Source organism: Alternaria hordeiaustralica (assembly GCF_023758085.1).
Source record: "Alternaria hordeiaustralica strain BMP 2776 chromosome Unknown scaffold_3, whole genome shotgun sequence".
NCBI classification, from domain to species: Eukaryota; Fungi; Ascomycota; class Dothideomycetes; order Pleosporales; family Pleosporaceae; genus Alternaria; species Alternaria hordeiaustralica.
This window is the reverse complement of record NW_026056775.1, coordinates 557,705-584,325: the sequence shown is the minus strand read 5'-3', so window position 1 is coordinate 584,325 and position 26,621 is coordinate 557,705. Positions and strand designations below refer to the sequence as shown.

General features: G+C 51.2%; 4 protein-coding genes across 4 annotated transcripts; 3 read left to right on the top strand and 1 right to left on the bottom strand.

The window, feature by feature from the left end:
* Positions 1–602: 602 nt before the first annotated feature.
* On the top strand, positions 603–5,537 carry J4E84_002355 (uncharacterized protein; the record flags this gene model as incomplete). Its single annotated transcript, XM_049384980.1, has 6 exons — positions 603–714; positions 761–2,198; positions 2,249–2,933; positions 2,981–3,072; positions 3,126–4,818; positions 4,869–5,537. The coding sequence occupies 6 exons, from the start codon at positions 603–605 to the stop codon at positions 5,535–5,537; spliced, it is 4,689 nt and encodes a 1,562-aa protein (XP_049247003.1).
* A 7,691-nt stretch (positions 5,538–13,228) lies between these two features.
* On the bottom strand, positions 13,229–14,141 carry J4E84_002354 (uncharacterized protein; the record flags this gene model as incomplete). Its single annotated transcript, XM_049384979.1, has 2 exons — positions 13,229–13,752; positions 14,060–14,141. The coding sequence occupies 2 exons, from the start codon at positions 14,139–14,141 to the stop codon at positions 13,229–13,231; spliced, it is 606 nt and encodes a 201-aa protein (XP_049247002.1).
* Positions 14,142–14,846: 705 nt separating this feature from the next.
* On the top strand, positions 14,847–19,941 carry J4E84_002353 (uncharacterized protein; the record flags this gene model as incomplete). The annotated part of the gene is made up of 3 exons (XM_049384978.1): positions 14,847–15,579; positions 15,722–16,415; positions 16,467–19,941. The coding sequence occupies 3 exons, from the start codon at positions 14,847–14,849 to the stop codon at positions 19,939–19,941; spliced, it is 4,902 nt and encodes a 1,633-aa protein (XP_049247001.1).
* A 1,901-nt stretch (positions 19,942–21,842) lies between these two features.
* Positions 21,843–24,440, top strand: J4E84_002352 (uncharacterized protein; the record flags this gene model as incomplete). The annotated part of the gene is made up of 3 exons (XM_049384977.1): positions 21,843–21,851; positions 22,203–23,217; positions 23,308–24,440. The coding sequence occupies 3 exons, from the start codon at positions 21,843–21,845 to the stop codon at positions 24,438–24,440; spliced, it is 2,157 nt and encodes a 718-aa protein (XP_049247000.1).
* Positions 24,441–26,621: the final 2,181 nt, after the last annotated feature.

Below are 26,621 nucleotides of genomic sequence, written 5' to 3'. Positions count from 1 at the left end.
CGATGTCACAGCGATAAACTAACTGATGACTGGATTCGTGTAATTGATGAGACAAGCTGTCCGAAAGTCAGAGGCAAAAAGCCGTTATTGCAGAGTAAGGGACAAGAACAATATGCGCCCAGATAGAGTCGCTAGCATACTGGTCCTTCTATACCTAGGACGCGAGATTAAATATATGGAGTGAAGCTCACGACAACACGTTCAAATAGCGCAGATGTCAGACCCCTCATAAGAAGGCCAATGCGATGAATGCGACGGCTGCACAGCGGCGCTCAGCTGAGGCGACTCTGCAAGGCATAGCACAGGGCTGAATAGGCGCATCTTCCCATCGGTAACAGGGTGAAGCGAGAGTGTACGGTTGTTGACCGGTGATGGGCAGAGGGTGGGAGGCTTGCGCAGCAACAACTTGATGGAAAGACGCACACGTGATGTGGCGGAGACCTTTGATGAGTCCTTACCGGATTTGGATTAGTCCAGGCTAGCGGTGAAGCCGCCGAATGCGCAACGTACATCTCGCGACGGCATCATTATCCGCGCACTCAAGCAAACGACGTCTATCACATAATCCGCCGTTATACCGATAATCCCATCGTGCACGTTTCATGAGTGTGGCTGGAAATGGTGCGCCAGCCCTGGGTGCCACAGAGGATGGTTCTAGGCAAACTCCAGCCGAACCTACGGTGATGGACGGGCTCTCGAGCTCTAAAGTGACGGGTATGCACCCCTGCAACTTCAACACCCCTATACTCATACTTCACAGTCGAGTACCATGACCCTTCGGGAGTCTTTTCATTGATACAAGAAGACTTGGCTGCGCGATTGCCCCTTCGTAACTTGCACTGGAAGGCTCCTACACGGCCACTACGGTCTATCGACTCCTTACATGTTGATCTCGTGCCAAGTAAAGAATCAGCACAGGCTGCAAGTGCGGCTTCGTCGACTTCAGCACCTGGCCAAGGTACGCCCAATAGGAACACGGATGAGATCTTCAGGCCGGTTAACAAAGAGAAAGAGAGACGGCATCAGATCCCAGGATTGCGCCAAACGCCTTATCTGAAGGTCTACCTTTTGAGGTGCGACGATTCAGAGACTTACAAGGCGACTGCCCGTAAGCAGGTCCGCGAGTGGGTGAAGGAACACACCCCACCTTCTCAAAGCAGTACGGCGAACACGCAGGAAAATCATGATGCGTACGAATGGTTGATTCTACATGTCGTAGTGCCCGAGACGCCGGCAGCAAGCCAGCCTCGTGGATCCTCTAATACTACAACCGGTGAGAAGGAGAAGTCTGGAGCAGCATCTAGATGGACGCGCGGGACGACGACCTTGCTGGAAAAGCTTCGCGCCGACTTCAATGTCTCATCAAAATCGGCGCCCGACCGGGTAGCTCAAATACGAGTGCCAAAAGAGAGAGTTCCACAGCACATGCTTCCAGCTGCTGCACCTGCCGCCACCCCTGCTATTACCGAGAGCCCCCAAGAACAAGAGCGTGCTTGGGCTGATGTTATCGCTAAGTTCAAGGTATTGATCCTTCTTTCGTTTGACCTCCGGGTGAGCCAGTATGAAGAAGACATTCGCAAGAACGACGCTCAGCGCTCGTTTCCTGGCTGGAACTTCAATACATTCTTCATCTTGAAGGAAGGCTTAGCAAGAGGCTTCGAAAGCGTAGGTCTGGTTGAAGATGCGCTACTTGGCTATGATGAGCTTTCCATCGGTCTAGACAGCGTCATACGTGATCAGTCGAGCGAAGACGCGCAAGGAAGCGTTTTGCTCAGCTATTCAGACGACATACATCAGACGGCAGCAGAGATCGCGCAGCAGAATGGTAATGATGGATCAGGACCATCCATACACGATGATAGACCGATCAACGCGCTGAAGAAAGATTATCGCGGTCTCATCCTTGCGAACAACATTTCGATCTTCGACTTCAGGCTTTACATCTTCGCTCGCCAGATGTTCTTGCTCTTGAGGCTTGGAAACTCAGTCTCGGCACGTTCCGACCTCGCAGCCAAGCTACAACCTCGACCGAATGCCGGCGTGCTACAGCGCTCGGCTGATGACAGCACTATTGGTATGAAGTCGGGCGGCCAAGGGAACGACTCAGAGGATTTGTTCTCTCTCGCTGAACTCTGCTCGCGTGCACTGAACTTCATTACCTTTGCTGGGCGGCTCTTGCGAGATGATCTAATTCACGGGTAAGTCCATCTGCATCTAGTCAAGACACAGCACTAATCAATCGCTGTAGTGCGAAAGCTCACGATATCACATTTCCTGATCATCTCGTCGAGAACATCGTTCGTTCGTGGACTTTCGCTGCACTGGAACAAGTCTTACGTGAAACATCTACAGGATCTCTTCCATTTACGAAGTCCTCTGGAAACCTATCGACAGGCTCTTCCGGTAAGAGTCTTTCGTTTGGTGGCCGCAACAAAGAACAAAAGATGAAGGTTTCAGAACAGAAGTCCATGATCCATCCATCCAGATCGACATCTCTGAATCATGGGCGACCAGTATCAGACATGCCATACTCACAACCTGCAGCCAATGCACAAGTCGTATTTGAGAACGGCCAGTATCACGATCGACCACTACCTGGCCAACAGAGCACGATTCCTTCTGCTAAAAACGGCTTGCAGGAACTGGCTGGTACTAGAGCGCAGCTGCTCGCAATTCAGCGACGTTTGCTCGAACATGCAGGCAAGAGCATGGGCTGGAACATTGGCTGGAATGCCATATTGGCATCTCTGAGTGCTAAAGAAGAGCTCACTGAGGTTGACCTAGAAGACGAGGAAGAGGAGGAGGATGAATCGAAGCAGAACCAGTCTCATACTGAAACGGAAGGGGAAGCTTCAAAGTCACGTCTCGGTATATCTGCTGCAGCGCTGGTTACTGCGATGACATCCATCAAGCAATTCCGACAATTCTATGAGGTCAGAAGACATGATATAACCCCGCATGAAGCTGCTAACTTTTACAGGCTTTGAGTGATCTTATCGTCAAGCACTATATGGCCGCAGGCCAGACCAAGTCAGCAGAAAGCGTGCTCGGGGATCTGGCTGCCCTCAGGTTGTATGTTTGCCACTTCTCAGGTTACATCAGGCCAAATACTGATATCACTATAGTGAACTCGGTGACTTCGCGGCAGCCGCAATGTACTTTGGACGTATGGCATCGTACTTTGCGGAGAGCAGATGGAACACGGTCGAGACAACCATGCTCAAGATGCACGCACGCTGCCTCAAGAAACTCAACCGAAAAGATGAATATGTGCGGACGGTACTTGATCTCTTAGCAAAGTCTGCGGCGAGCCGAATGGCGTTCAAGAGTGCCTCGAAACGAGCCAGTACAACCGACGCAGGTGACATGCCTGGTGTCTGGCTGAACGACGACAAAGTGGACACTACTGATGTATTCCATGAACTCATCAGCTATTCGCAACAGCTACCCTATGATGTCACGGTCCAAATGCCGAAATACTTCGGCGACATCTCGGTAGAGCCATACGTTCGACACTACGATGATAAAGATGGGTTTCAGTTACGCCTTCAATTCAGACACCATCTCGAAGACGAAATTGAAATACGCGCAGCCAAGATCCGCTTGGTCAGCGCAGTTTCGAACCAAGCCAAGGACATATGGCTCGAAGAGACGGGGGCTATACAGTTGAAGAAAGGCTTGAATCGCATGTGGATTGGCTGCAACGTGAACACGATCGGACCGTACATGGTTGACAGGGTTGTCCTAGAAGCAAAGCGTATCGTCTTCGTACACGAACCTTTCCAAAAGGCCGAGGCGACAACTCCACTCGGTATCATCACCTCGGTCTCTGCGCATTCTCTCAAGGCTGCGAAGAAAGCTCGGATACTGTGCTTCCCGCGTAGTGAATCCTTCCAAGCCCGGATCTATCTCTCGCACTTCATCCATATCGACAAGCCGCGGCACATAGAGGTCGAGTGCTCAGCTGGCTGGAATGAGATTACGCGCGCAGAAGTCCGGCTAAAGTCTGCCTCTGCAGGTTTACGGCTGCGAACCGCAAATGCAAGCGTGGCTTCAGGAGAGATCAAGATCGATGATAGTAAGCCAACGCCGGGAGTCATCGCTATTGGGGCCATGCCGGCCGAAACTACAGCGACATTGAAGGTGCCTTACGATATGGAAACGATATTGCAAGACCTTACTGTCAAGATCGACGTCGACTACTTTACTGCCAAGGGCCAGTTTCAGTACACCTCCACCTTCGTCATCCCCGTTGAGTTGCCTCTAGATGTCAACGTCCACGACCACTTCAAGAGCAAATCACTGTTCTCGAAATTCAACATCAAGACGGCCAACCATGTGCCGCTGAAGCTTCTAGATGTCGCACTAGAAGGATCAGAAGAGTTCGACGTCCATGCGCCAAGGCGTCCGAAAGAGGCTGTCAATGTTTTCCCGAAGCAGCCTGTCGCCGTGACATACAAAGTCACTAAGAAAACGATGGACGCTGCCAAGAAGCGACAAAGCCGAATTTCCACCACCGGCAGTTTATCGTTGGCTGTTGAGTACAGGTGCTTGAACGAAGACGTTCTTGAACGAGTGCGGGTGATGTTTGCTGAGGCTGTGGAAGACAGTCCAGTTCATCGATTGGCTCGTTTGCTTACCGAACATTTTGCTAGTCAACTAGAGCAGCATATCTTGCCATCGCAATACGAAAAGATCGCGTTACTGCAGAGGCTCGACCTAGGTGCGTTCGAGGAGGTTGGGTGGGCAGATTGTTTGGAAAGTTTACCGCTGGTCGTCCGTGATGACACGCAGACCTGGCTGCAGAAGTGGCATGAAGTAAGTGCTTGTCTTCTTCGAGTGGAACATGTATACTAATGTTTTGACAGAAACACCGAACCATCCTGCTCACCGAAGACGATACTGCCGATACAATACAGCAGCCGACCGCTCCGCCATCGCCAAACCCACCCCGGCGGATGGTCATCACAGTCTCAATCCCTCAGACCCACATCCTGCATACCGCATCCCTATCTTTGAACTCGCCCTCGTCCTCTTCCCATTCCACGGTCGCAACCGTCGGCCAGCCTATCATGACCACCCTTCGCATCTCGCACACCCGCCGCTGGGCCTCACCGTCCAGTCTCCTCTCCGCCGCCAACCTCACCGAAGTAAGCGAGCATATAGATTTCGTCTACACCATCGACGCGAATCCTGAAGTCTGGCTCGTCGCCGGTCAACGACGTGCGCACTTCACTGCCAAGGAGGACGAAGAACATGAATGGCCCATCATGCTCATTCCGCTCAAGTCGGGGAATACGCTGTTGCCAAATGTGGATATCCGCGCGAAGATTAAGCCAAAGGAGGAGGAGAAAGAGAAGGCGAAGTTAAGTACTACAGAGGCGGAGATCTTGAACTGCGAGATTGACTATTTAAGTTATGGGGAGAGTGTTATAGTTGTGCCAGACGTGAGGAGTAGTACGGTGGGCGTTGGGGAGATGACCGTGGGTAGACCGAGGAGTGTGGTTTGGTTGGAGAGTAGTGGGCAATTAGCATGAAAGAATAAAAATGAGTGACATGTTGAACATAGCATGCTTTGGGAGGATACAAGAAGACGGTAGAAACCCACGATTGATTGAATGTCCTCGACCTAATAATTGAATTTGATGGGGATATGCTAACGATGATACCATTAGCCGAGATAATCTGCCCACGCGGGTTTGTATGTTCCTTCCGACGCCCACAATTGACTGTACATATAGAGCACCGTGAAGAGACTACATAGTGTCAAGTATCCAGCTATAAATTCGCCCATCGAACCTTTGATACCCGTCAGTCTTCGTGGGGTCTTCGACGACAAGCCAACGAAAAGCACACCATAAAGAAGTAAAGATATCACGGGGATTGATAAGAACACAAAGATAATGACTAGAGAGCATATGAAGGGATAGGCAACTAGCGGTGGCATGACATCCCCATGTGGTGACTCATCAGTGTCAGGCGCAGCTGTCGCAATCAACGCAAGCACTACCAGCCCTACAATTACCGCCATAATTAGCGATATAAAGTACAGAGTAAATCCAATCAAGAGAGGGGGAGACTGTAGTGTTGAATTCACCGCGACTAGAGTGAACAGCTTCTTTGGGGTACCGATTATTTTGCGATGAAACTTTTCGATATCTCCGCCCAACAGCTGCGTGATACGAGCAACTGGCGATGTGAGGGTTTGAGACCTTAGTAGCCGTACTAGGTACTCCACGAAGAAGCAAAATGCCATGTAAATGCAAAGGGGAAGAAGTAAACCCCAATGCGTAACGGGAACGATGTAATTCACGTGGAGATACGCAAGCAAGATGTTGGTCGGGTAGACGGGAGCCATTGCCACAAAGCCGCACAGAAATTTCGCTACCTTAGTGGTAGTTCTCCTAGTACTGACGACGATAGGCATTGGTCTTAAATCGACTTCGCCAGCAATTCCAGCTCTTAAGCGAAATAACTCTGGTACGAGAAATGCTATTACATACGTGGACATCAAAGTTTGGGTAATCGGGGTGCCATGCATGGTGAAGACTTTCAGAGCTTGTGGAGCCGCTCCAAGATGGAGAAGGCCAGGGAGCTGTGGGCTGCCAGCGTCATGACATTGCGATGGCGCAACAGGCTGCACAGAATCAGGGCCAGCAGGCCGTCAAAAGCATCGAAGGTTTAGCGAGCCAAGAACACCGTATGTCCCGAGAAGGGGTACTAGGCATTGTATGGTTTACAGCAGTGACAGGCTGAGTATAAATCAGACAGCGCATATCATTGACCGGTACTTGTGACCACTAATATGGTAACATGTCAGCTTGCAGTGCTTTCTCATGCTTCATATGCTGTGTAACAGCAAAGCTTCCGCCATTAGAAGGGCAGCGACCAGTGATGTTCATCGCCGATCTATGGCTATTTTTGATTCCAAGGCGGGGGCGTGAAGTTAAATGGTGTCAGTATGGCTGAAGACTACACCTATATATCTCCCGGCTCGTAGACAAACTTGAGTACAACGTCTCATAGCGACCTATATCTTGGACTTCACTTATCATTTCAAGGGGACGCATAACAGAGAGAGAGAGTTCGTAGCAGTTCAACCCAATACCAGTTTATGATAGGCTCGAAACTAACAAGCACAGGCACCAGTCTTCAACAAGTCACCTGTCTTCGCATAGCCCGCTGTAACCCATCATTTCCCTAAAGCGAGACTCGACAATGGGCAATACGAAACAATGCCCTAATTGTACCACAGAGCAGGACGTTGAGTGTGGAGGATGTGAGGGAAAGGGGTATCAGGTTGATCAGTACGAATGCACAAACTGCTATGGTCAACGAGAATGTGGCTCTTGTCAGCAGGGATGGATCACTAGGTACACCAACCCATGTGGAAGTTGCAGCGGTAACAAATATGTCAAAGAGTACTCAAATTGGTCCGAATGCCCGGTTTGTACGGGGTTTGGTTGGGTGGTTGGTTAAGACCTACCTACACAGTTTCAGCTGCGAATGCGCAGCTGTGCCCAGATGCCAGGCGCGGCAGACAGCCGACACGGTGCAGACTCGCGTCCGCACCGCCCTACTTCACTCTCGCAAGAACCATCTATCCCCAGAGGCCCAGCGTTGTCTGGCTTCTGTCTAGAACTATGTACATTGCATCTCTAGAAGTGACGTGTTTGCCTGTGTTCGTGTTCCTCAGATTATCTTCCTTTTTGTATGCTGTGCTCGAAGCCTCGTATGTGTAACGTTTCTCAAGGCCCGTAGAGGCACGGTTGCCTCATGCTTTGCGGCTGCACTACCTTTAGTCTCCCCCTAGCGTTCAACTGTCGTGTGTGCTAGCTTTCCCTGGTTCCCCTAAGGCCAGGAGTATATTTCCCATTCTCCGATGTTCTTCAAGTGTTACGACGTCGTCCACTATGTTTCCATGTGGCCGTGTCTGCGGTGTGACTTGCCACCATACGCAGCGGCAGCAGCATCTTGTTCGAACAAGCTTGGAAGCTGTCGAAGACAACAAGGACAGAGACTCATATAGAGATTCACATCGTATCGTATTGCTGGCGCGGAGTAGATAGCGTTACAACAGGGTGATAGAGGCTTCGAAGTTGTATAATCGTCGTACTTCGGTGTGGAGATGTCGGCCGGCAAGTGAAGGTGATTACGAGATGGCTAGACGCTAGACGTTAGCCTGCTAGGTGTATACAACGCTGCTATTGCGCTTGATAAACCCGAGCCTCTACTGCTGGAAGCGTTGTTGTTGCCGTCGCTGTTGGGCATGGTCGTGCGCGCGCATGTATGCTTCCCGAGGTGTTGGCGAAGGTACTGGGTAATGGCATCTTGACAAGAGTAAAGCTGCCTGTACTACTCAGTGCATGCGCATGGTGACCGCATGTTGTGCATGTTGGGAGATGGAGAGTGTCGTTAAGGAATGGAGGGTCCCACTCGTGGCTGTCCTCTTGCGCGGGCATGCGCCGCATGCGACAGGAGACACGCGCGAGACCCATGAGATGACGATGATCACGTGCTTGCTTAGCGCGTCAATCACGCGTCTCAACTCGCCCAGGCGCTCTCGGGATGCCCCCGAGGTCCCTTCGCAAGACACGTCCCCTACGCGCACCCAGAATCATCAGCCACACTTCATGCTGCGACACTAGGTGCTGCTTCAGTATGGAATATTTGGCCTGTTCAAATTATCCCGCCATCGTCGCTCTCGGCCTTAAGTATGGCCTTGGGCATGGACGTAGCTGAAAGCCCCGCACTCAGGGCATCCCTCCTACATTGTAAGCGCATGTCCAGTAAACCATACTAACACGCTACACAACTGCATCTTCCGCATCGCGCACAAACGAGCCTCTACGAAGTACTATGGCCGACCTCTCGAGAGAAGACCTGCCGACTTCGCATAGCCCCCACCTCGTCATCCGACACCCTACCGAAGAAGAGTGCACGACAATTTCCACCAATACATCCACTGAATGGAAAGACTCGCTTTCACTCGCGAAATACTTAGAAGAGGGACAATTCCTCGCTACGGTTCCTTTAGCCCGGGATAGAGGCATGACAGCGTGGATCTTGGTTCACAAAGATCAAGCTCCCAATGAACGTCAAATCTTGTGTTCTTGCGAGAGTTTCTCTAAACGCTCACTCACGAGCGATACGAGCGGCGCTATCAGCGAGAACATTGTGCATGGCGTGGCCAGCGTTTTCTCCCCGAGCGAGTACCGCGGCCGAGGGTATGCGGCGCGCATGATGCGTGAATTGGCGAGGACCTTGCATACGTGGCAAGCAGAAGGATATCCATGTGTAGGAAGCACGCTGTATTCCGACATTGGGAAAGAATTCTATGCGAAACTAGGCTGGCTCCCAAACTCCACCAATTCGCACATCGAGCTGCAACCCTGCGCCATCGCGTGGCCTTCGCCGGCTACACCAGTTATCGAGGAAGAGATAGGAGATTTGTGCAAGCGGGACAAAGACTTGGCTCGGTCCCGCATGGCAATACCCACGCAGGAGGCGAAAACTCGTTTTACGATCATCCCAGATCTTGAACATATGCTCTGGCACATATCCAAAGAGGTGTTTGCGACGAAACACCTCTTTGACCGGATACCCAATGCGAAAGGAGCGATAGCTGGCCCGCACGGCAGCCAAGTATGGGCACTTTGGACGCATCGATATTACAGTCATCCTGACGCAAGTACGTCACGCAACGTGCTATACATACTTCGGCTAGTGATGGAGGTCGATGAGACTGCAACAAGGCTATCTTCCGATGCAGCAAAACTGCCTGAGCCTGCCATGTACGAGCAGCAGGCAGTATACCTTCGGGCGGTTTTGCAGGCCGCCCAGGCCGAAGCCAAAGAATGGAAACTCGATGTCGTCAAGCTCTGGGATCCTACACCCTTGGTTCTAGACATGCTTGCTCAAAGTGGGCTTGATTTCGAGGTTGTAGAACGGAAGAACGACAGTATTGCTAGCCTTCTTTGGTACGATGCAGATGGCGGTGTCAGTGACGAGAGGCCATTGTGGCTGAACAACGAGCACTACGCGTGGCAATAGGAGTTGGAAGACCTGATGCCGATGACATTCGAGTCGTACATGTAGTGCTGGTTCAACTGCACAGTTTTTGCGTTTACCCTACGAGAGAGGTTTCGATGAAAAGTCTGGGACAAGATCGTTGATCATCTTTCTCCTCTCGAACTCACCGTGGAACAATTCGCTACCAGTCGCGTCGCCTTGTGACTACATCGCGTTGAGCATAGCGCAGTGGCGGTCCAGTACCACAACTCAGTTTAACAAAGTAGGACTCTTCTTTCACACCTATATCGACAACTGCACGGGCTGCTGTATTTCAATTGCTCGCGCCATGACCCAGATACATTTGAGTTTTCGCCTTTGATGGCAGTACTGGAGTGTACCCAGGTGTGTCAGCCCCCACAGCGCCAGGGGAAACTCTTGTCATCGGAGAGGAAGTAGACTTACCTGTGATGATGTTCTCATCAAGCGCGACGTCGCTTTGATCGATTTTCGGCGCGCTTTGCAATTCCCAATAAGCGGGTGGCATCAGAGTGGTTCGAGCTGGTGGGTCGACATGCCAGCAAGAGTGGGGTATCCACTGCGGACGCCAATCTGTATTTGTGGAGTGAGCACTGGGCAGGACGCGCAGGCGTTTGCGAGATCAAGAACGTACATTTTCCGGTGAATCAAATGTGCGAGTATGCACAGCGTCAGCGATGTCACGTACTGCTATTGGTTGAGGTTTGCAAACCCCGCTTCTGTGCCACCTGCCCGCGGGTTTGAAGCACTAGGTATCGACACACTATTTGTTTGGTTCAAACCTCCCTCATGCAGCTTACACAGGGAGCAGACAATTTCGGAAGCTGCAAACTGCCTAGGTGTACTCGACCCTAACTCTCAAACACGTCGCATAGTCATCGATTTCCAACTGCGATCTACCAACCTCATTCGAATCCAGACTTGTTCAACCCAACGGATCAGCTTTAGCTTCTCTTTTCAACCGTCATGTTTTCTCCAAGTAATACGGATAACCGAGAAGCGGACGGGCAAGACAAACCAGGAGTAAACCAGAACCCGCACGAGTCAGCTGCAGACTCACCGGTGCCATACTCGCTTTTCACAAAGAACGAACGATACGGAATTGTTGCTATGATCACCCTGGCAGCCTGGTTCTCGACTCTGAGCAGTTTCATTTATTACCCTGCCCTTCCGATGGTTGCCAAGGATCTGGACTCGTCGATTACGATGATCAACCTTACCGTCACGTCCTACTTGGTCGTATCTGCCGTCGCTCCCGCGGTTGTCGGAGATGCAGCTGACATGTTTGGACGCCGACCCGTTTACGCAGTCACCCTTCTGCTGTATGTCGCCGCGAACGTTGGGCTTGCAATGCAACACTCAGCTGTGGCACTCTTACTGCTACGCATGGTGCAAAGTGCAGGGATATCTGGCATGTGGCCCCCGCCAGGTTCTTGACGAGCATGAATGTGCAGCAAGCTGACAACTGTGAACCAAGATCAGGCGCTTTCTCCATCTCATATGGTGTTATCGCCGACATCTCAGCACCAAGTGAGAGGGGGGCCTTTGTATCTGCTGTTTCATTTGGGTGAGTGAAATCGCTACACAGCGTCACACTCTAGATCAGCTTCTTTTGACACTCGATAGGATCACCACCGCGCCAAGCCTGGGCCCGGTCATAGGTGGCGCATTTGCCTCCGGTCCTGGTTGGAGATGGATATTCGGATTTCTAGCCATCGTGTCCGGCTTTTGTTTGGTCACACTATTACTCGCCTTACCGGAGACCAATCGGAGCATTATCGGGAACGGCGGTATCAAACCTTCAAAGCTATTGGAGCCTATCATCAGAGGTATCATGCGGCCATGGGACGGCCAGCGCGGCCCGAGTACTCCGCCCCCACCCCTTCAAGTCAAGAGAATACCGAATCCAATCATGAGTCTTCGCGTATTGTCACGCAAAGACGTGGCTGTAAGCATTATGCCTGGAAGTTTCTTGTACACTGTTTACTGCTGCATTCACACATCACTGTCGACAACCTTTGTGCAGGTCTACCATCTCAAAGAATGGCAAGTCGGCCTGTCATATCTTCCATTTGGTGTCGGCGCGATTCTTGCGACTTTGATCTCCAGCAAGTGGATAGACCGAGACTATCGTATTGTAGCGAAGGCCCATGGCTTGCCCGTGACTAAAATGTCTGGGGATGATTTGTTGAATTTTCCCATTGAAGAAGCTCGTATGAGGAGCGCATTCGCGCCCGTCTTTTGTGCTTTTGCCTCCATCTTGGTCTATGGCTGGCTGGTCAATGAGCGTCTAGTGAGCAGAGTGGCGTCCCGAAGGGTTTCATTCGTTGGCTGACACGCCTTAGCACCTTGCAGGACCTCTGATCTGCCTTTTCTTTGCGGGCCTTTCTATCCAGACTTGCTTCAACGTAAAAGCCCTCAGCTACAGTTCATGATAGCCCATCGCTAACTGTCTTAGATCAACAACACTCTACTGGTTGATATCAATCAAGACATGCCAGCAACGGCTCAGGCTTCGTCCAATATCGTCCGTTGTGCCCTTTCTACCGTCATGATAGCCGTTCTCCAATACCTCATAGATTCTATAGGTTTTGGCTGGACCTTCGTTATCATGAGTTCGTTTTGCCTCATTGCCGGTTTCTTTTACTTCATCGAGCTAAGATTTGGACGAAGGTGGAGACTGGCCCGGAATGGGTTGACGGTTCACTAGGTAAGATGCAAAATCACACTTAGTGCAGAAATGGGAAGTCTTCAGCCATTGGTTTGTACAGGCCGGAAATTACGAACACATGTCTCATTCTCCCTGATACCCGTTCGGATACTTTTCCAGAATTCGCTGCATATCCGCAATGGCCCTGCTTTATATCAGTGGATTCGTGCGTGGTAAGAATAGTCGGTGCGTACATCTTTCGAAAGTTGCTGTTGTCCGAGTACAAGGCTGAGGCGCAAAAGTGTCCGTTTCTTCGTTACGTTAGCGGCAAAGACATTGGTCTTGGCTGGTTTGCTTACATAGCATAAAGAAGGTTGCGATCCTCGTAGTCATCTTCGGGTTCTGTTATCGGAAAGAACTTGTGATATTCTCGCATCCACTGCCGGCCGAGCTTGTAGCGCGGGGTGGCCATACTACCGACATCGTCTTTTTTTTATCGAAAATCACCTCGTCAGTCCCATTACAACTTCAACAATAGAGTAGCTGCTTACATTCATTATGACCCCAAAATACAGATGGGTCAAAGTATACTGGGTCACCGGTAGCTGCATTGGTACCCATGTTACCGCACCAAATGTTGCCATGGAGTGCAACGGGTTTGAGACTTCGACCATGAGTGTTCAGGGGTCGAAGAAGGCGAGGAATGACCTTCTCTTTGAGACCAAGTACCAGTCTTTCAATCTCTTCACTTGGGCCCTGCGATACCAACTCCTGGTCGACAAAGGACTGAAAGCGGCGGCTGTAGAGCTCCTCCCATGTCTCACTCCATGTCAGATCCTGATACATACTTCCTTCGTGGGTCATGACATGGTAACCGAACTTCGTCGGAGCTTTCGGGTCCACCATGCTGTCGTGATGGAGTTTAGCAAGCATGGCAGAGAATTTACGAATGTCCGGGAGATCTTCGATCATCTCCATAAATTCAGCGAGATAGAAGTGCTTGCTTGGATCAGATACGTATGTGCCCCAAGCAATGGCACGTGGGATTCCTTCTAAAGACCGATGTTCAAAGTCAGAGCTGTGTCAGTGTTCATCTACCTAGGTCGCGTACCTGGAGTGTACTCATGCAAGGTTTTGACGCCATAGTATTCTCCTCTTAGCATACTCATGCCTAATTCCCCACTGGAGACCTTCAGGAAATACTTCTTGGGGGTTCCATCGGCTAGTTGAACATCGATACGCGCAGTGCGTGTCCAGAAGCTAGCGCCGTGTGATTTTGCTCCCATCACTTTGCATCCCGGCGGTAACTCTTGGTGGCGATCAGTCCAGTTCTTGTCAGCACTCGGGAGATTTACTTACGTTCAACGATGGCTTGGTCTACATCAATAGCCTGCGACGTAAGTTGTTTCGTTGGCTCTGGTATCCACGTAATTTCCGTCATGCTTTGAAGCGAGTTCGAGATGGTCTATGTGGGTCGACAATAGTTTTAAGGCTGGCACTGACTAGAAGATTTGGCCTTACAAGGTTGAGTGAGTATTAAATCTGGATGAAGAGAGACATCGGCGGGGTCGTTATTTGGGGCGAGGTTCCACAGAGCGGGTGTTACATAGAGCTTTAAACCCGATTGGTTGGCCAGTGAGGGATGCAGGATGCGGGTGAGAAGGAATGGCTGCCCAGCTGCCACCCAATGTCCTCTGCTCTGCAGGCGCTCACCGGCACACGCCACTCATGCGCATTCGTATCGCCTCGATTGCACGCGATTAGGAAGGCGACAACACATCGTTGCGCTGACCAATTGGTCTGACCCACTACCAGGCTGTGGCTTGGAACATCATTGCTTTTGCGGCTGTTTGCTGAAACCCATTTCCACTCCGCTGTCGTATCTTGTTATGTCTTTATAGGTTAATTGGTTGCATTTTTGGGAAGAGTCTGACTCTGCATTGCCCCATGTACACTAGCCTGACCTTCTAGCGACCTGTTTTCATCTCCAACTCCACTCAATCTCGCCAGCTCCACATCTTCAGAGACCCACCTGTTCTCATTGTTTGTCCAGGCAGCACGATAACTCGACTTTCTCTAATCAAGTCCATGCGATGGATGACGTAAGAGGCCCACAGCTTTTAGTCTCAAATGAACGACTGATTCAATGTTACAGGATGTCAGCGATCTCCCCGACATCGATAAGAGCATCGAAAAGCGGAAAACTGCGAAGACCAGCAGTGCCAGCATCGCATCTTTCGGCTTATCTATAGGCCGAAGATTCAGCTTCAAATCGTTCTCTAGTCGCAAACCAACGACCAAAGTCGAGAAGCCACGGAACGAATTTGGCCTAAATACTGTGTACGAACCGGACGAAACTTCGGCAGTCATCGCAGACCTTGTTTTTGTGCATGGTCTCGGCGGTGGTTCCAGCACAACATGGTGTCTCAAGCAAGACGCCGATTACTTTTGGCCAAAAGAGTGGTTACCTAAAGACCCAGACTTCAAAGGAGTCCGTATCCACAGCTTTGGATACAACGCGAATTGGGCCACCTGGCTGAAGAGTCCGGTCGACATCCATGCTTTCGGTCAGTCTTTAGTCGAAGACCTGAGGAGCGATCCAAAGATCAATAATCTGGATAGTCGCATTATCCTTGTAGGGCACAGCATGGGTGGTTTAGTGATCAAGAAAGCATGCGTCTTATCTAAGACTAATCCGGATTACAGCGACATCGCTAACCGATTACATTCGTTGTATTTCCTGGGTACTCCCCACCGAGGCTCGAATCTCGCTGGTGTTTTAAACAATTTCCTTCGCCTGTCTGGAAGTGGACGAAGAGCGTACGTATCCAGTTTGCAAGCTAAGTCAGAGAGCATACGTATTCTGAGCGACTCCTTCCGTATTCATTATGCGGGAATACATTTGCACACATTCTACGAGTCTCAGCCCACACCTCCTGTTGGAATGATCGTCGATCAAGAATCCGCTACTCTAGGTCTGCTAGCCGATAATAGCCATGGATCTAATACTGACCGTCATAGGTTACGCTGAAGAACGCATCCAGTTGTTAAATGCGAACCATCGCGATCTAGCCAAGTTCGAGACTACATTGGACTCAAATTACAGGTCTCTAAGAAACCGTCTGGCATCAACAATCGATCAGATAAGGCTCGAAATGCAGAAGCAAACAACACCATCGAATTTCTCAAGTATGGAGATTGGTATCAAAACTCCCGATGCATCGGTACTGCTATCTTTACCAGAGCTGTATCAAAGTAGGGCGAACGAGATGGAGGAGATCGCTAAGTACCTCTCCATCGATGCATCAGACGACAAAAGGCTTTCAACCCTCAATAACACAAGAATGACTGGATCAGGTTCCTGGCTCACTAACAGAACCAGTTTTCGGGAGTGGCGGTCGCCACCAGCACCTCGCTATTTCTGGCTGAAGGGGACACCGGCGTCGGGGAAGTCAATGCTCGCAAGTTATGTTATTGAGTTCTTACAAGACAGCCCCGTATGTCACTACTTCTTCAACAAAGGTGATAAGACCGACAACAACGTGAGCAGCTTTCTACGCTCCATGGCGCTACAGATGGCTCAGATCAACCCTGTCGTTCGTAGCGCGATTTTCCGGCTTTCACAGAAAGGTCCACCCATCGATGCTCGCAACCAGAGAACCATCTGGAACACTGTTTTCACGAGCTGTGTGTTTCACGTTACATTCCCTACCCCGTAAGTGTTTTGCAGCTCCTATGCAGGGCGGAACTCACACAACCGCTGCAGTCATTATTGGGTGGTTGATGCATTAGATGAGGCAGCCGACAGGGGCACATTAAATGAATGTTTCAGTCTACTGTCCAAGATCGACGAAAACATCCCACTGAAGATCTTCGTCACCAGTCGACCAGATCCCGCATTGGATGATTTGTTCGTGCAGCTTCCTCTGGTGCAAGAATACATATCGCCAGAGGATTTGTTGCCCGATATCTCCTCGTACGTCCAGAAATGGTCCGCCACCTTCCCCGTTAATACAACTCAAGAAAGAGAAAAATTGGTTGACAAGATTGTTCGCATGTCTGGCGGTAGCTTCTTGTGGACCGTGCTAGTGACTAAACAGCTTCGGGAAGTTTTCACTGTCGGAGAAGTTCACGAGGTTCTATGCGAGATTCCTCAAGAAATGGATGACCTATACACGCACAACATCCGGAAAATGGAGTCCCTGAGGTCAAAGAGCGCAGCAAAGCATACAATTACATGGGCAATCTGCGCTGTGCATCCCTTGACCGTCAACCAGATGAAGGATGCTATCAGGCTGACTCTGGGAAGTCCTATAGCACGCGATCTACGAACCAGTCTCCAATATCTTTGTGGATACTTCCTCGATATTGATGTGCAGTCGCGGGTACAGCTAGTTCACGAAACAGCCCGCACTTTCCTCACTCATCCGGATCTGAACTCAGACTTTCGAATTGACTATGCTGAAGGACACAGTCTTATTGCATCGGCTTGCCTCAATCATCTGATGAGCGATGAATTGAGTTATTCAAGGAGACGGCGTAGCTCCACTACGAGCGGGCACAGCAAGACTTCAATGACTGACTACGTATGTTTACGGTTCAGCGAACACATTCTTCGAGCATCCTCCCAGTCCAACGAACTGTTCAACACGTTAGACAAGTTCTTCAGAACAAACGTGCTTTCCTGGATCGAGCACGTGGCCCATCTCAAAGATTTGGACTGTCTTAATCGAACTTCAAGACACCTGTCGAACTACCTCAACCGCAGGATGGAGCATGTTCCGTTATTGCAAAGCGATCTACATGCCTGGGCCGTCGACTTACCTAGGTTGGTAACACAGTTCGGCGTCAATCTTCTGAGCGATCCCGCTGCCATCCACACACTCGTGCCGCCGTTTTGTCCTCGAGACTCTGCTGTATACCGGCACTTCGGATATGCTGAGGATGGCATCAAGCTAGTAGGCGCGTGGAACGCAGGTTGGGGGGATAGGATATGCTCCATCTCATATCATGACACCTACGCGACAGTGGCTGCTTCTCGAGACGAACGATTCGCTGTTGGGTTGGCTGACGGCTTGGTCAATGTCTATCGAACCTCCACGTGCGAACAACTCCTGAGTATGAGACATGAAGAATCAGTATCAGTTCTGGAGTTTGGTTCCACATCCAAAGTCATCGCCTCAGCTGGTTTGCGGTTTCTAAGACTATGGGATGCGGCGACTGGCGTTCAACTCTTCCACATCGCTACCGATTCGCAAACCCTAGCTTTGACTTTCGACGAGACAGAAACGTCGGTTACAATAGCGACCAGAGACAAGCATGTTCTGACTTACAGAATTTCCGATGGCTCACCGCTACACCAGGTCCCCTGGATTGACGCTTTTTCTGAAGACACAGACTCAGGCTTTGCACCATCTCCATCTGCGGCCAGGCTATCTACAGAACAACAAACACTTGCGATAGTCTATCGAAGCAAGCCGGTACAGCTGTGGTCTCTGGACAAGCAGCACTGTATCGGGGCTTGCTTGAGACCGGCAACGCACAAGAATGACAAGGGAGGCCACACCGTCAACTGTCTAGTCTTCAATACCAGCTCTGCAAACCCACGACTTCTGGTGTCATATTGGGACGATATCCTGGTCAAGTTCGATAGTAGGACTTGCAAGCCGCTCCTCACAACTGCGACATGCGTCACGAAGATGGCCATTTCTTGCAACGAGAAAACCTTTGCTGGAAGCGACGGCAATGGCGGGATCAAGATTTTCGATTTCGAGACGCTCCAACCTCTCCACAACATACATATACAAGGAGATCCGGTATCGTCGCTCGCCTTCACTAGCGACAGCCTGCGCATCGTGGATTCGCGGGGTACGCAAGCCAATGTCTGGGAGCCACTCGTCCTCTTCGGGCAAGACACTGAAGCTCTCTCCAGCGAGCCTAGCGAATCTGTGCACCAAATAGTAGACGACATTGTTGAATCTGTTGTCAACGAGTCTGCTATCATAACCACCCTGCACTGTTGCGATCAAAGTGGTATGGCTTTCTGCGGGCGCAACGACGGACGTGTCGATACCTGCAACCTCGACGACCCCGAGAACACTATGCGCAACCTATACAAGCATGGTGGGTCCTTCATTAGTATTACATGCATGGACTGGAGTCCTAGAGCGCGTGTGATAGCGAGTGCAGACTCTGCAGGAAAGTTTTGTATCATGAAAATCACGACTGGCACACGGAGAGAATGGAGCGCTGAGATGATGGTCCAGTCGAGGTTAGGCCAAGGCTGTATTATACGACAGATCCTCGTCCACCCTGAGGGTTCGTTCGTACTTGTTTCCTCATCAGAGGCGGACTCTATATGGTCATTATCAACCAAGGAGCAAGTAGCGTCACTTGACAGGCGAGAACGCATAGCTTGGAAATGGTTTGTTCGACCATCTGCTCCGTCGCAACTGCTTCTTTTTGAGGACAAGATCTTGCGGCTTTTCAGATGGGAGGACCTTCACCAGATCGCTGCCTCTGAGAACCCCGTGGTGCCGATCGAGATCGAGAGGCGCATGTCTGGGGAACAAGCCGACGCGGATGCCATTTCTGTCTCAAGCGAAGGCGATGACCTGGTCATTCTGCAGCGATCGCAAACCGTGCAGCACAGTGTACCGGGCCTGCGACCTCAGTCTAATGACGCTATGATGACCAAGATACGCGTCTTTGATCTGACTACTCTGGATCCCGAGTCTACTGATATCGGAGGCTCGTCGTCGCCTGATATGTCAATTGACAACGCGACACAGTCTCTTATCTTCTTGAACCCCAAGCCATCTTCAACCCTGGGTATTCCTCTATCGCCAACGGCTACGCCCAATGTCCCATTCTCTTATCCTTTCGGAGGCGGTCGTAGCAAGTCCTATACTCGCTGGTCTTCCATTAGAGATGTCGCTGATATACCCGATGTGGAGAGAATCATTGGTACGGTGAAAAAGTTCGATTGGTGGCATCTTATTTTCCTTTCCAAGATGGGGTGGGTCTGCTCGGTTCAGATCGGGGAAGGCGGTCGCAAAGTCCTCGACCAATTCCAGAAGCACTTCTTTGTTCCATCGGTTTGGCGCACAGGCAACTCGCCTCTTATCGCCAAGGTACGGCGGAGCCACGATATCGTGATTGTACACCAAGATGGCGTTATTGTGGTCAAGAATGGGTTAGACAACGGGGAGCATGTGTCCTTCTCTTTGAGTACGCTATGAACGGGTTCCGAATAGATTGCCAAGTAATGGCCAAGTGGTATTTTGAGAACCTGTAGCCCAATGTGAAGACCGGACAACGCTCTTTTGTTATTGAAAACATGTCAATCTTCATCCCATCCATCGCCTGATCTACTGGCATCCATGTAGTCGACTACGTTCTCCTCGCTTTCCGTGATATCCAACGGGTCGCCTCCCATCCTGAAAGAGTACACCTGCAGTGAGACATTGGCAGCTTTGCATCTGACACGGCGGTGCAACGCTTGGCCCTTGTGGTTGAGTGCAATCAGCAATACCCATCCCTCTTCGCAGGCCTCGCGGTCTGCAACCGCTACAAGCAACGTTTGATGGGTATTTTCGTACTCCTCACCTATCATCTGAGTCACATTGCTTCCTTCCATCGCGTCGGGGCATCGGACTAGAGCGCTTAAGATGAACGGTGGTATATCATCCATCAGCCCGACCTCGTCATCGGCGTCCCGTGCCGCCACTCCGTATGCGGCATTGTTGTCGTCGAATACAAAAAGCCCAAACAAGTTTTCGTCGAAGTTGTAGTTGTGTTCCGGACAGCACGTTACTTTCTGCCATAGTCGGGAATATGCCTCGTCGGCACTTGCGCGTGTAACAATCTCTTCACCCAGGTTCTGCCCATTAGATGCTTCATTGCCATACCATGTCCGGATCCATATAGCACCAGCAGCACGATCCCATTTGCCTGAATCCGTCACTTTGCGGCGCTTCTCGAAGACCGACAGGTTTGAAGGGACGTGTTGAGGAAGTGATACATCGTCGCATCGCTCGCGGTAAAGCTGATCAAGACGCGCGTTAGTAAATGAAATTCGGACGTGCCCACAAAGTGAGATAGGTAGATCCTACCGAACGGCCACGCTCACCGAGGTGGATCCAGGCTTTGATAATGTTTCGTTCTTGCTCGTCTTGGTGTAGAGATGATTCTGGATCCCATTTCTCCTTTTGCTCTTGATCAGTCGCATTCGATAGAGCTTGCTCATGCTCGCTGTGCTGACTAAAAGGCGTAGAGTGCAGTCCGACGTACTAGAAAGAAATGATCAGAAGGTTCCCAGCCGAACGAGGGTTCTAATGACCGCGAACTGGCCATTGAGTTCGATGCCGTCGAGTTGGAATAGAGCGCATATGGTTCAAAGGTTGTGATGTGAGAAGACTTGAACAGGCAGCAGTCTCGGCTGCTGTTCTTGGCGTGTGCAGTGCGTCTCTCATTGGCTCATATGATCCTTCGAAGATCGCGAGCCGATCTTAGCAGTATTGAAGTTACTTCGCTATCCTGTTCCTGGGGTCTGTGACAAGGTCTGTGACGAGATACTTGATCGGAGGGCGCGGCAACAAGTACAATGCAAGCTTTCGCTTTTTGGAAATCCCATCAGGCGACCGCTTCGCCGAAGAATTTGCGCGAGGCATTGCTTTCCTCCAGATTCGCTTGAGTGAAAGGGTGTTCTGAGAAGAGGTAGGGTCGACGATCGCGTCGAACGATGTTTTGTCTCTGATCATGGGTGGCATGGTGTGTTAGGATGCGATTGACGTGTACGTTGGTGGGGCGGAAATGTAGAGTTAAGAATGAAATATCTCTAGATTGCTAGAAATATATGATGTTGATGTTTGGGTCGTGGAGCGATGAACCACGGGTCAGTCTTGCAGAGGATGAGGGGCTGTAGCATCTGTGCCGAGGGAACCAATGAGTCGATTTGTATATGTACTCTCCGGATTGTTTACCGATATGTAAAAGCCAAATTGCAGGCTCAGATTAGCAGAACTTTGCCGTCGCCGGAAACAGCGGTTCTGCGGCAAGGAGAGCATCCCCTGTTTAACGAGCCTGCTTTAGCATGGGGAGCTATGGTAAAAAGGCAACGTCACATGTGCTTAGCGCGGCGATGTCGAGAGTACGCGGGATTACGTTCTGCGCAGCCATCGTGCGCAATAACAAGACTTCATGTTACCATGATGCGGTGTTGAGGAAGCAGATTCCAGATGTTGAGTTGATGTTTGTTAGATGCAGGTCCGGAGTGACGGCGATGATCTGGGCCCAGGCAATGCGGAAGCTACCCCGGGCGGGCCAACGACGTCAGGGCAGGAGCCACCCAGCCATCCTTGATGTCTCCACTCCAGCACGTCTACACGGACGGTACACCTCACCACGACACCTCACAGCCCTCACCGCATCGCGACACGTACTATCCCCCATATAAGCCATCGCGCATCCATGAGCGCTGTCTCCGCGCTGCATGTGGCAGACTCTGCGACAATACCATCGTGATTTTGCCATCCCGGGTTCCAAACGGTCACGCATGGCTTCTGGCAGCATTGGCGACGTGCCTGCCGCGACTTTTGCTGAGTACGTAGACGATCCTTTCTTCGACCACGGTGACGAGGCGGGTGCATCGCAATCGCAGACATCGCGGGAAAAGGAGGATGACTTCATGGAGAATGCGCCGCCTGCCGATGCACCGCAATTGGCGCTGGCGCAAAGACCCGAAGCGCCGTCGCGATGCATCGCGGTGCGCCCGGCTCTCACCCACCGTCTCTACTCTCATCGCCTCCATGTGCGGGCCAAAGCTAAGCTACAACGCGATAGACTTCTCTCCGGCCCTATGATCGACGTCTACGTAGGCGAGTCCAAGCGCCACTGGTCGCTGCATCGCAATCTGCTATGCCACCACTCCGAAACCCTCGAGAACGAGCTGCTAGGCGATGCCGACGGCCACACTAGGAAAGATCGCCTCGATCTTCCCGATTACAACCCTGCCGGCTTCGAGCTGCTGGTGAAGTGGCTATACCAGGGCAGCCTCGACGATGTCTCTGACATGGCCGACGCCAACCAGAAGTATGAGTATGCTGTGAGCTGTCACAGACTCTATCTGCTGTGCGATCGCTTTGACATGCTTCAACTGAAGAACGTCGCGATGGATCAGTACAGAAAAGGCCTAAATGAGGCCGAGCTAGTACCTGACGCTGACGAGATTGATGACATCTATCGCAAGAGTCCGACAGGGTCGCCCTTCCGCACGCTCATGACGCGCATCGCGGCCCGCCAGATCATGGATCCTGGTAGTGAGCGCGACGTCGAAACCTATCGCGAGTGCTTCGAAAACAATCCCGACTTCGCCATCGATCTGGTCAAAGCCATCAGGTCAGGCACTGGCGGCATGCTGTTCGACGATCCAACAGATGAGGGTCATGAGTGCGACTACCATGACCACGAAGCTGGCCCGAACTGCCACACAAAGGGCAAGGGCAAAGGGAAGCAAGGTGTGTGACTCCGACCTCTCCCAAGCCCACTCAGCACCCTATCAGCCATCTCACTGCTGTCAAAAACGCGTAATAACGTCCATTAACCAGCAAAGAAGAAAGCCGGCCTGTCATCCGCCAAATCAGTCCCCTACATAAGCTCCGACCAGCACAACCGCCCTCCCCGCCCTCCTCCCCCGAAGACGCCTCGCCCGCCTCATCCCCTGCAAGCTCGCCCACAAGAGGGAAGCGCCGGTCCTCTCCGCCGTCGCCTGACAAGTCCGGCGAGCTCGACGGTTGGCACATCGACGGAGATGGCAGTCGCCAGTCAAGCACCCAATCTCGACGCGATTCGCGAGAGGGAGAAGGACAGGGAAAAGCTGCGCAGAGTGACGCCGCCGGAGAGAAGACGCCTGGAGCGGGCTCAAAGCAGTGGAACGGAGATACAGAGGTCACGCCCAGTCCTAGAAGAGCGCCGCCGAAGCTCAGACGACGCGTCTCACCCACACCAGAATAGCCAGCTTGAAGATCAAGCATTGAGGGAGCTAGAGGGAGGACCGGTGCAGCCACCACAGCGATCACCGACGCGTCGAGGCATCTGGGAATGGGCGAAACTAGGGACGGGCAGGCTGAATGTCATCGGACGCATACCCCATCCCGAATGGAAGGGCCCGACTGTGTCGCACGAAGCTGTCGCGAATGGCAATTCGCGAATCACTACCATTCATGAAACCCATGACGATTTCAGCATCCCCTCCACAACGGCTACCGAGACGAACAATCTGCAAGAATACAACCAAGCAATGGCAGCTAAGCTCGAAGGCTTTGGCTTCCCACACGCTCACATTATCACGTCGCCACACTTCTCGCAGACAAAACGCTCTTCCGATGACCTTGTTGCTGCATCATCTACAGCGAGCACGCCAGCGAACCTGAATCTTGTTCTAGAGGGTGGCACAAATGGCAAGCGCGTTACACCGCAGGCCTCGAAAGACAGTCCGCCGTTGACGCCGGACACCCCGACACCGCAACAGCGCAGAAAAGACTCGACGATCGAGACGGAGAGCACACCGACGAAGGTCACCTCCGACAGTGCGAAGGCAGAGATCGCTGATCCACCTCCGAATGGCGTCAAGAAGACCTCTACTCCTACTCCTACTCCTGACCGCATCCCCAAGTATCGGATTGCGCTTTCTTCGAATTTCCTTTCGCCAGCTCGCAACAGTCCGAGTCCGGCATCTTAATTCTTTTATGATCAAAAGCGATACCCTGTACGTACATATAATTTAACGACTGGCGAGTCTTATAATGCCATAACGGTTCACGAAACGCGCTAGAACAATGACTGGCTATGGAGCGCAATGCCACAACAACACTGACATGCGTTAATAGCACTTGACTTGAGTTGATCACGCAGTTCGGAAGTAATGCGCCGTTTCTTTGGTTTTTGACATGCCCGGCCGTGGTAAACTGATGTTCCCATAGCCTCACAAGAGGTCTGAGGAGCAATAGGGAAGTAACGACGATGCGGCTCATGCAGGCGATGGGCTACACCGCTTGGGGCGCGTTCACCGAGCACTGCCCCGCGCCATTCTCGTAGAAGCTATGCGCGCTGTTATCGTCTTGGCACATGCAGCTTGGCCTCGCTCTGGCATGTTCGTTGCGACTGACCTTCAACCCGTCGGAAGCAGGGCATATTGGAAGTCCATTGACTCTGAACATCGCCAGATGCTCGCAAATCTCGGTGATGTGCTGATAACCATCCCAAACTATTGTTGTCGCCGTCGCGAAGTTGGACGATTACGTATACTTCGTACAACCAATTTAGAGCTATGCTCTCTCGGATACATCGCCTTGGCCTCGCTGCACAAGAAACACAAATCCAGACGCAGATCTATACTTACAAGCCATTGGGATCACAGCACAGCATACGGCTTTTGCAGATAACACGCGAGGAAGCTGTAAACGGCGCAGAACGGCGATGGCGGTATTCCCTGATCACTACCAACATCCAGGATGCTCCAAAGTATGAGACCTTGTCATATGTTTGGGGTACCCCAGGCCGTAATGGGCTGCTTGGTTTGGCGGACGGCACATCACTTCGACTTACCAAAGCCTTGGAAGAAGCTTTGCCGCACATCACTGAACATTGCTCTACGGGCTACCTCTGGATCGACCAAATATGCATTAATCAAGACGATCTTCTCGAGCGAGCGCAACAGGTCTCAATAATGGGCAGCATATACTCTCGGTGCGCACGCGTTCTGGTGTGGCTAGGACAGATTCATTCACTAAAAGCCGAATTATTAGGGCAATGCTTCACGCTGGACAATTTAACCTCGACTCTCTTACTCTGCGAAGATCTGGAATGCGCAGATGTCGATTTTCAACGGCAGACTCATGACCTTAAATTAAACATGGATTACTTCATGAGAACATTCGTCAGCTGCAAGCTCAGACAAAGAAACTTGCTAGCTCTGTGTCACGAAATCATCGGAACTTCATGGTTCTCTCGAGCTTGGGTCTTCCAGGAAGTAGTCCTACCACGAAGATCCGCTTTCATCTTGCAGGGCTCTTTGAGGAACCCCGAGCGGAGCGAAACAGTCTCGCTACCAACTCTTTACAAATTGTGTAAAACTGCATGGAGGTTCTGGAATCCTACGACAGTTAGAATGTCTTTACAGAAACGCGAGGATCTGAATACAACTTCCCGCTACGGTGTACTGAAAGAGATGTATCATCGCTGGGCAGAGAGACACACATCAGCAAACATATCCTCTATGCCATTAGTCCAGGTGCTCTCTTCATTAAGCGCTGGAGCTAGAACGTCCACAGCTCATGATCAAATATATGCGTTCTTCGGTTTGAACCAAGATGACCGAATCTGTCTAAACCCGTCGTATGAGGCTTCTTTGCAAGACGCCTTGGTCGCCACAGCACGGTCGATTATAGATGGAACCAAAAGCCTCGATATCTTCGAGACTTTACCGAGGAAGACGGCATCGACGACTACACCATCCTGGGTTCCAGACTTCACCTCACCGCCTCTAGTCATACCCTTTCTACCATCCTCTGTGTGTACGGGAAGTGCAAATACACGCGTTGAGGCTTATCCATGGAACGGAATATGTCACGGGTATAGTCTTGGGGTCCATGGCAAAATCGTAGCTGTCGTGGATGTATCTATCGATTACCAGATAGCGACTTCTAAGGAAGACACCAACCGCGCCTATATCCCCTTACTACTGAAAGTCATGCAAACATGGGCAGATTCTCGCCATTACGACCCAAAAGTACCTTTACCAGTACTCGAGTCGATATTGGCAGCACTTCTCGCGGAAGGTCATTGTGAGCCATCATCATACGTTCCAGAGGTTACTGCAAAATTCGCCAACCGTGTTAGAAACCAATACCGAGACTTTGCG